The sequence below is a fragment of the Lepidothrix coronata genome, unplaced genomic scaffold, assembly GCF_001604755.1.
Source record: "Lepidothrix coronata isolate B3197 unplaced genomic scaffold, Lepidothrix_coronata-1.0 Scaffold34, whole genome shotgun sequence".
Lineage (NCBI taxonomy): Eukaryota > Metazoa > Chordata > Aves > Passeriformes > Pipridae > Lepidothrix > Lepidothrix coronata.
Window position 1 is genome coordinate 90,673 of NW_016690214.1, and position 10,228 is coordinate 100,900.

Consider the following 10,228-nt stretch of genomic DNA (forward strand, 5'->3'; position numbering starts at 1 on the left):
CCATCCTCTCGCCATCCCCTCACTGTCCCGGTTTGGCGAGGGGGCTGCACCTCAGTCTTGCCCTCCCACAGCTGCTCTCCCACACAGAAGGACACCAACCCCTTCAAAAACCCAGTAAACCCCCTTGGTGGCTGCTGGATCAGCCCCACTGGATCCAGTTTTAAATAAAACTGTTCACAGCAGCCAACACGTGCATGGCTGTGCTCAAGGGGACGGGCCTAGAAAAACAGCCCAAGCAGTGGGTTCCCCCGCAGAATGAGACCATGAATGCTTTACCTTCTTGTTGACTTCTCTGACAGGGGACAGACACCGAGGCCACCGCATTCAGCAAAGTCACACAGTCACCCCCTGACATTGCACATCAAAAGGAGAGAAGAATGGGAAAAATAAAGGAAAAATCCCACAAAATGCAAAATGACTGCCTGGAGGAGCTGCCCCCACCCACGTGTGAGCAAAAGCAGTGAATGCCCCAACTGCCTGGGAAATCCTCCACTTCACACAGCACACGGCCACCCACACTTTCTGCCCTTCTCCAGGAGAGGCTCCTCTCCCATTCCCAGTCTGAACCTGGAAGTCTGGACCCATTCCCAGACTGGACCTTCCCATTCCCCTGAGGCTGTTTCTTATTCTGGTTAAAAGACATCGGCTCTATGTTACATGTTTATTGAACATCCTTCTCCATTGCAGCATCCTCGCCCCAGGGATGCAGCCTTTCCACCCAACCCTGGGGCCCATGCTGCTGCTGCCCTGTGGCCATTGCCTGGGGATGATGTTCCAATCCCTTGAGTGGAGCAGGGATCACACTGACACCTCCTGAAACCACACAGGGCCAGGGCAACTGCTGGTGACAGAGCTGGATCCAGCCCAGCACTGCTGTGACACTGGTACCCCCATGGGCATGGGAGAACGTGAAAGCACCAGCACAGAGCTGCAGCGCTCCTCTGTGCAGGGCCATGGATCCATCCAGCCCTTTCAGAAGGGCTCAAAGACGAACACAAATTCTCCTTTTACATCAGCAAATATTTGTCTGGAATAAATCCAAACCAAGCAGAGGTTAACGCATTCCTGGGAAATACATTCAATGTAGAGCACACCGGTCTTCCTAATGGAGCGTGGTGACGCCCCATCTCACCCTGGATCACTCTGATAACCATTGGAAGTCACTGTGGACTCCACATTAATTTGCTCAGTAACAGGCATTTAGGTTTGATGCATTTAAAAGGGAAAGAGAGCACCAGGAATAAGTAATTCATATCCAAACACTCCATCTCTTCCAGCCAACCAGCCCAGCAAGGGAAGGGCGCAGCTTTTAAACCAGTAACTACTTATCACACCTTTCACAGCACAGGAAGCTGCTGGAGTTGTGATAAACATGATCAAACTATTAAAGTAAGAAATATCTGGTTGTGTGGTTTCCGGGAAATGGTGCCTCAAACCAACCACGGCTGCTGCCGGCACAGAGGGGGCTTTAGGGGCTTCTGCAGCCCCGGGGGTGGTGGGCACAGGGGAGGGAACTCAGAAACACATGCTCAGAGGGACAGTGTTCCCTTAAAAACTGGCAACACAACACCCTCCATTTTCAGAAATGCTAATGAGCTGAGCTAACTGCAAACCTGTGAGCAGTTATTAATTGCCCAGAGCCTCACACCCCTACAGCCCAGGGAACGAAGCTGCCGAGCCAGCTCTCGGCAGCAGCGACGCTCAGGCTCTGGCCCGGAGCCTGCAAGCCCACATTCAAGGACACAACCTGCTATTTGTGAGAAACCCTGTGGGTTTCATCCACCTTTGTGTGGCTAAAGAGCAAGTTGTGCCCTGGCAGCTGCCCTGCCCTGGAGCCGCAGCCCGGCCCCGCTCCTGCACTGGCTCCCGCTGCTGTCTGTCGAGCTGCACTTCCCCTTTCATAAATCACATTTTGCATTCTGAGCATGCGTCTCCTCTTCCATGCCATTTTTGTTTTCAGATAACCATTAGCTTAATTAATCAAGGGAAATGCATCATTTCTGATCATGTGCTCTGATAGCGAAGCCTGGGACGGCAGGGAAACGCTTCCCACCAACCCATCCCCTGGCACCCCCCTTGTGGGCTGAGGTTCACCTGCCCCGACACCCCCTCTGCAGCACCCTCAGCCCGTCACCCACACAGCCCTGGTGGCACAAAGCGTTGATTAAAACCCCTTTAAACATTCAGCACGGCCATCAGGCAAATGTTGATTCTAATCAGAGTTCACCATTTCCACTTGCTCTCCACCAGCTTTGGGGTCTCCATGCAGGCAGGTGAACATCCCAGCCCTGAACATCACCCAAGTGTCCACTGGCTTTGGGGCATCGACCGAAACAGGAGTGAAAGTGAGCTGTCAGCACTCACCCTGCCCACATCAACCAGTTTAACCAAAGAGCTGGGATGGAGCCGCCTTCCTGGAGTCAGCTCCCAGAAGCCATTCCCACAACACGAGCGCTCTGAGCAGCACACCTGAGCTACACCAGACCAAAACCAACGTCTGGGACAACAGTGTCCACAGTCAGTTGTCCTACTTGGATACAAGCCTCTTCAGCTGCCCCAGCGAGAAAAACAGCATCACACCCATTGGCTCCTTGGCTCCTTTTCCTTCATTTAATTCAAACTACCTTGGAAAAGTGCTCCAGCTCTGACATGAGAAACTCTGTAGGCAAGACCTGGGCTGACATGGCACATGCAGGGGTTCCCACTGTGACCCACTCCAGATGACATCTGGCTGGATTCTGTCCCAACTTCCCACAACCCTCAGGATTTACGAAGCAACAATTACCATAGTGAGTTTGGAATTTAAATAGAATGACACCTGGGAAGCCCAGGTGGCCCAGAAGTGGGCAACATGAGACAGGGGGTTATTTGTGCTTTGGGAACAGCGCTGCCACACGCCCGGACAGACAGGCACCATGTGACAGCAGGACCCAGGGCTGAGCCTGCTGGGTGCCCCCCAGCCCTCGGGCTCTCACAGGGCAACTCACCCACACCTCAAGTAGCTCAGGTACCACTGTAGGGCCCACCTTACCCAAACAAACTAATTCTGCTTCTCACAAGCTTGAAGCTCCAGACCACACACATCAACGTGCCAATATTTCAACCAAGATCTTTGCTGGAAGAGAAATCAACTTTGATCAAAAGCCCAAGAGGCTGGCAGTGTTTTGCTGGCAGGAGGTTTGGAGGGCAGCACTGCCCAGGCACTTGACTGTTTCTGGGGAGGTGACAGGGGGTCACTGGGGGGGTGGGGATCATGTGCTGTATCTTGGCCGCCCACAGATGGGCTGAAGGGGCTCCACTGCTGGGCTGCCACCACCCTGTGAGCCATTTTGTAAAGAATTAGCCCCGTGCTGTATTTTCCAGTGGACTCCAGGAATTATTAATCTCCTTCAGAGACCTCTGCAACTTTCTTGGTGGAATTTGGACCATCTTCCTTTCTGTTCAACTTCTCATCTAACCACGACCCTCCCCAACACTGGGATGACACCACTGGGATGGATGGCAGCAATCACCCATCATCCCCTGTGCTGCCTTTCCAGCCTGTGCTTCCACAGCCTTCCCAGTTTCTCATCACAGACCTCACGCAGCCCATTTTGGAGAAGCCCAGCCCTGCCTTGGCACTGTGGGGAGAGGGAAGAACCACACCACAGGCTCCCACAGCCTCGCTGCCCACCCAGAACACAGGGTGCCCACAGCACTGTGGGCAAGACACTCTTTGGCTGAAAAATCAGAACTATATTCAGTATGCTTCATCTCAGAGCCGATGGTTTAACCTGCAGGTCCCTGCTGTGGGGCAGCCTGGCCGCAGCCTGCCCGCACAGAGACCTGCCATCCCTGTGCCGCAACAAACGCACTCCAAATCCCGGTAGTTTTTGTAAAGGTTTATAGTCCTTTGCCATGATTGCATGATACATTTCTTTCCCCATGACACAGCCCTCGGACCAGGACGCGCCGCTGGCAGCTCGCAGCAGCTGGGCGTTGCACTCCGACCTACACTAGCTGCAGAACATCAAATGCACTTTCAACATCTCCATTTAATATTTACATTCAAGCAATTAATAATTGGAAGCTTATAGTTTAGACATTTCTAATAGCAGCAATTTCTATAATAGCTCGTTTAGCTTTAGATAACCATTTTTTTTTTTTTGCACATAGAAACACCACATGTGTACAGTATCAAAAAATATATACGGGTATGGTCCTGCGGGTCGTGGGGAGGGCAAGGGGCTGAGACTAACAAATGCTCAATGGTTAAAAAGGAGAACAGAAAATAGTCGTTTGATATAGTTTATAAGGTGATCTAGGGACTCCATAAATCTAGGCTTTATATTTCATTATATAAATACCTACAAATAAATATATTAGCGTGGCCAGGGAGCGACCAGCTTTCAGCTCAAACAATACATTTCAATAACACCACGTACAAACGGGAGCAAGAATCACTCGACAAGTTAGCACTGTTAAAATATAATACTATAACTCTGAGTAACTGGCGGGTCCCATCCTGGCGTGTCCCATCGCCCGCAGGTCCTGGGGCAGCCCCCGACCACAGGGCGAGAGCAGCGGCGAGGTCACCCCACGTGGCAGGGACGGCCGCTGTGCCCGGCCCTGTCCCGGCGTCCCCTCGGTGGAGATGGCAGGCTTGGCCGCCGCGGCGGGCAGGGGCACACGGGCTCCGGGGAAGGGGCACCAGTACCTTGGAGGAGGTTGTGGGGCCGGTGGCCCCGGGGCGGGCAGGCAGCTCCCACGGGGAGCAGCCGCCGTCCCACCTCACACCGTCACGTACTCCTTGAAGGTCACGGTCAGGCAGTTTGCGGTCACGTCTGTGATAATTATATTCCCAAAGAAGGGTTTGAACTCCTGCAGGGACTCAGCCTCATCCTCCTCCTCCTCCGCGGCCTCCCGGGGCTGCGGAGGCTCCGTGGCCGGTTTCTCAGCCGGCGGTGGCGGCGGCACCTCCGGCTTCACCTGCGCCAGGGCCACCTCACCCTCTGCCCGCGGCTTCACGCAGCGCAAGTCTATGGGCTCGTCCAGGTCCGAATCCAGCAGGATGACCTCCGGCTGGGCGGGTGGCTCTGGCCGCTCTGGGGCTGGGGGGCTGAGGCAGGTGGGGGCACTGATGCTCCGGGAGGTCAGGCGCTTCTTGCCCGGCTCCCGCTCCACGTGCGGCTCTGACAGGCAGCGCTTCCGCGAGCCAGCGCTGGAGAGGTTCAGTCCCATGGAGGAAGGGCTGTGCTCACAGACAGGACTCAAGGACCAGGGCACGAGGTCTGGCTTGGTGGTGAGCTGCAAGGGCTGCTCCGCTGGAGGAAGGGGCAGCTCCTTGGCCAAGGGAGTCTTTTGGGGACTTTCGTCCAGCTCCGCAGGGGGCTGCCGGGCCTCGCCCTCTGCTTTGCTCAGGGCGTTGCTGCCCACCACCCTCTCCTCCCCTGGCTTCCTCCAAGCCTCTACCTTCTCCTCCCCACCCTTCTTTGGAGTCCTTTCCTCTGCAGCCCGTTTCCGGGGAGGCTCCCCGGACTTGATCTTCACGGCCTGCATGCCGTTCTCCATGTACTTGCTCATGACGATCACGATGCGCCCGTTCTTGTTTTTGTTCTTGACGATCTTCATTTTTCCCCCAAGGCCATTGCTGGTCACCCTGTCCCGGGGGGGCGGTCCGGTGCCACTGGACAGGTTCTTCTCGGCCCCGTTTTTGCTCTCTGCTGTGAGGTTCTTGACTGGGCCCAGCAGGTTTTTGGCTGGGCCATGAGCCCACTTGTCTGGGTGGGCAACCAGGGGAGTCTTGTTACTGTCCAAGCAGGCCTGGCCCTGCGGCTCCTTGCTGCTGGGCTGGTAATGGGGCTCGTACATCTTGGGGTCCGGCTGGTAGTGGTGGTGCTTCTTGCTGTTCAGCTGGTAGTAATACTTCCCTTTGCTGTGGGACTGATGCTTCATGCTGCTCTCCTTGCCGTTGGGCTGGTACTGGTGGTGCTTCTTGCTGTTGAGTTCATACTGGTGCTGCTGGCTCTTGCCGGAGGAGCTGAGGTCCAGCTTGGGCCTGGTGTCCACAGCCGGGTCCTGCAGCCCCGTGAGGATGTTTGAGCGGCGGGCGAAGGAGGGAAGCTGCAACACAAAACCAAGGGCCGCGCTCAGACAGGCCGGAGAACCAGGTGCCGGCGCTCCAGCGGGTGCTGAAGGCGCCGGTGGAACCCCCGCTCCTCCAGCAGCTCTCGTTACAGGACGCTGCATCCCAGGGCGCCACGTCCTTGAGCAGGCGGCCCCAGCCCACTCCAACTTAGAGGCTGTGCATTGCTCCAGATTAATGAAGCAATGAAAAGAAGAAAAGCCCCCTTCAATCAGCTGTCTGGGAACGGGGGCTGAGCGGGACGGTCGCTGCCGAGCCCGCGAGCAGCCTGCTAATGCCACCCGGGCGTGGGCACAGCGGGGCTGCCCTGCAGCCCGGGGAGGGGGGAGCGCTGAGCTCAGCGCTGGGGCCCGGGGTCCCCGGGGTGTTGTGAGGAGCCCCGGGCTCCGCGCAGCCTCCTCAGCATGATGAAACCCGCTGCAAGCGGCTCCCCGGGGACGGTCGCGGCAAACAGTGCCCGAGGGAGAGGGGCTGCACTCCCGCGCATTTACCTGCACGACCAGCGGCTTTGGCTTGGGCCCCCGCTTGCGGTATCCCATCAGCTGCTCCTGCCGCTCCCTGCGGGAACACAGCGTCACGGCGAGGCCCGAGGGCGGCACGCGGACCCCCGGGTCGAACCCACCCCCCGCGGCGGCTCCCCGGTGCCAGCGACCCTGCGTGGGTGCAGCGGGGGGGGGGCAGGAGGGGGACCGGGGCCCGCAGGAGCGGAGCCGCAGGCCGGGGGGCCCGCAGGTGGCAGCGGGCCGGGGGCACAGGCACTCCGTGGAGGCAGCGCTTTCCCCGCTACCGCCTCCCCCGCTGCGCCGAGGGGCTGAAGTTTACAGTTTGCGCCAAAACACTCCAGGAAATAAATGCGCGGAAAGAGAAAAAAAAATAAAAAGGCTTTAAAAAAAAAAAAAAAAAAAAAAAGCCGAAGCCCGTCCAAGCGCAGCAGCAGCAGCAGCAGCAGCGCCGCCTCCTCCACTCGCGGCATCGAATCCCGGGAAGCAGGAGCGCGAGGCGCGGCGTGGGGGGGGGGCCGCGGCGCAGGGGGGGAACCGCGGCGTGGGGGACCTTGACCCGGAGCGTTTCCCGGTGGCCCCGCACCGCCCGCCCCGCCGGGGCCGCGCCCCCCAGCCCGGCCCGGGCCCGGCCCGCGGCCGCCCCCGGCGCGGCCCCCGGCTCCGTGACGCATCTGCAATTGCGGGAGCGGCGCCGGGCGAGGGTCCCGCCGCCCTTCCCGCACCCACCCCCTCCGCCGCTCACCTGTTCTGGAAGGCGATGAGCAGCCGGGGGTCCAGGATGTTCTCCTCCGGCTCCCACGTGTTATATCTGGGAGAGGGGAGGAGAGCGGCCGTCACCGCGGGGCCCCGCCGGCGGGGCCGGGGTCCCGGGCAGGGCCGCCCCGCAGCACCGGGCCCGATGGCAGCGGGGTGCGGAGATGGGGTCCCGGGAGAGGGGGATGGGCGGGGAGGGGACCGGGGGGGCGTCGCGGGGACAGAACTGTTTATTTAGCGCAGTTATTATTCCGGAGGAATTCCAGGCATGTCATGATGAAATTTTCCAAATCCCCTTTCCTGGACCCAGGAAAGCGGCCGCGGGGCGGAGGAGGGACCCGGCCGCCGCGTCCCGGTCCCCCCCCACCGCACTGTCATGCGAACCCCGAACGCTCCGCAGCGACCGCGCTCGCCCCGGTGCCGGTGCTGCCCCCGCCTCGGCGGCGGCTCTCGGGGCTGCGGGGCGACGCGGGCGATTTTTGCGGTTATTCCCCCTTTCCCCTCCTGCCCGCCCCCCCCCTCCCCGTTCGGTTCTGCAATATGGAGCCCGACTCCGAGGAGGGAAAGGGGGAAGGAGCCATTTTCTGGTGCACATCAGCCGCCGCCTGCTCGGCTCCCGCCGCCGTCACCGCCGGGCCCCGCCGCCGCCTCTCGCCGCCCGCCCGCCGCCCCGGCCGGGGCCCTTCCCGGAGCCCCATCCCGGCCCCATCCCCGCCCGGTGTCGGTACTCACTTGGGCGACCATCCCCTCCATTTCACCAGGTACTCGACTCTGCCCTGCGCGGCGCGGGAGGCAAAGACACGGCGTCAGCGGGAACCGCCACCCCCGGCGCCCCCAGCCCCCGCCGCCCCCCGCCGCCGCCCCCCGCACCTTTCGGATCCGCTTCTTCTCGATGCTCTCCACCGCGAAGACGTGCTCGCCCACCGCCGGCAGCTCCATCCCGCAGCCGGGAGGGGCCGGGCCGGGCCGCGCTGCAGCCGAGCTGGGCTCGGGCTCCGGCAGCTCCCGCCGCCGGCCCGACAGACACTGAGCGGCGGCACCGCAACCGTGCAAATCCCGGAGCGAGACGTCAGGGAGGCGGCGCCTCCCGGGCCCGGCTGCCCGTCAGCGGCGGGGCCGGGGGATTGGCGCAGCCCTGCCGGGGAGCGAGGCGGGGAGGGGGCGGGCGGGGGCCGGGCACGGCGGCGCGGGGAGGGGGGGCGCGGGCAGCCCGGCCCCCGCCCCACGCGTGACTCAGCACGGCCCCCACGGGGCCGGCGCGGGGCGGCACAGCCCGCGGGGCAGGTGCGCGACCCGCGCCCGTGGGGGGAGAGGGGTCGGGCGGGGGGTCCGGCCAGAGGATGCGCGGGGGGGTCCCCGCGGGGGACGAGCCCTCGGGAGGGCTCCACGGCGCGCCACGTCGCGGGCAGCCCCGGGCCCGGGAGGCGGTGGCGCCCACCCCGACATGGCCCGGGCCGCTGCCGCCAACCGCGGGGCCCGACCCTGCCCGGGGGAGCCCTCGCCCCGCTGCCCAGCGGGTCCCCGCGATCGCTCTGCTCCCGGCCCGGGGACACCGAGCGGCGGCGGGCCCGGGCCCGGGGCAGGTGGCGGCGCTTTCCCCGCCGGTGCCGGAAGCCGCGCACGGCGGGGCCGCTCGGGGAGCCCGGGCCGGGCGGCTCCGCGCACCCGCTCCTCGCTGGCCGGATCGCGGGGAGCCGGCTGAGCCTCGCGCGTGTCCGCGGCTGCCAGCGGGGCCACCCGGCCGCTCCCCGCACTGCTCCGGGAAACGCAGCCGTGCCGGCGCGGGGGGCACCTTCCCCCGGGCAGGTGGAGCGGGGCCGGGCACCGTCCCGGTGAGAGTCCCGGGCCGGTAGCTCCGGGCCTCCCCGCCGCCGCCGCGGGAGCGGCCCGGGAACCGCACCCCGGGCGCAGGACGGCGGAACCACGGACACCCGTGGGGCAACTCCCGGCGCGGCGTGGAGTCCTCGGCCCCTCCCGGGGGAACTCGGCTCCCGGGGCGCGGTTCCCGCAGGTGCCGGGCTGTGCTTCCCGTCGGGTGACACCGGGGACACCCCGGGGGTCGGGGTGGGCGGGGGGTCCCGGTGCCACCACGATCCCGCCGGCCCTCGGGCGGGGCGGCCGATCCCCGCGGGGCCGGGACCGCCCGTGGGGCTCCCGGCGACTTTCTCCTGGGTGCGGGAGGGACGGGGCTGAGCCCGAGCGGCACTGGGGCCTGGAGCGGCTCCTTTGCCGGGGGTCGGGCAGCATCCCCCGTCCCCCGAGGATGTTCCCTGTCCCCCCGGGGCCGGTCCGACCCCGGCCCGCGCGGCCCCGGCCGGCAGCAGCCCGCGCCCTCGGGGGCGCTGCCCGGGCCCGGAGGGGACACACCGGGAGGCACCGCTGAATGTCACCGCGCCGCAGCCCCTAACAAAGACGCAGCCGCCACGATCGCAGAGCCGAGCCAATAAAAAGCAAACTGATATTACAATTTTGATTTCCCTGGAGGACCGAAGGGGCTTAATGTAAGAATTATTATCCATTGTGAACAGCAGCCCAAGGAAAGCACACACAGGAAGATTTAATTTTTTTTTTAACTTAGTGGTTTTCCTAAGAAACATACATTCATTGAAATTTATGCCAGCGGAGTTTGTTAACCCTCCCCTTTGACATTTCCAGCTTCTCCTGTTGCCAGAGGAGACAAGCCGAGCACAAACCGCTAATGCTCGCAATAAACTAAATGCCCAGGGACGAGCATGATTTGGTGCAGTTCCTCCCCTCCCTGGGTAAGCTGGAGAGCACGTCCAGGTCTTGGTCCAGCCTGGCAAGGAAAGCTCTGCTCTTCCCAGGACACAGTCGGGAATAGGCGATG

The 10,228-nt window shown here is 62.3% G+C and overlaps 1 protein-coding gene across 1 annotated transcript; it reads right to left on the reverse strand.

Annotated features, from left to right (window-relative positions):
• Positions 1 to 3,866: 3,866 nt before the first annotated feature.
• On the reverse strand, positions 3,867 to 8,392 carry CBX4 (chromobox 4). Its single transcript, XM_017812162.1, has 5 exons — positions 8,251 to 8,392; positions 8,113 to 8,156; positions 7,370 to 7,435; positions 6,616 to 6,682; positions 3,867 to 6,102 (listed from the first exon to the last, which is right to left on the reverse strand). The coding sequence occupies exons 1-5, from the start codon at positions 8,317 to 8,319 to the stop codon at positions 4,771 to 4,773; spliced, it is 1,578 nt and encodes a 525-aa protein (XP_017667651.1). The 5' UTR covers positions 8,320 to 8,392; the 3' UTR covers positions 3,867 to 4,770.
• Between the last annotated feature and the right edge of the window lie 1,836 nt (positions 8,393 to 10,228).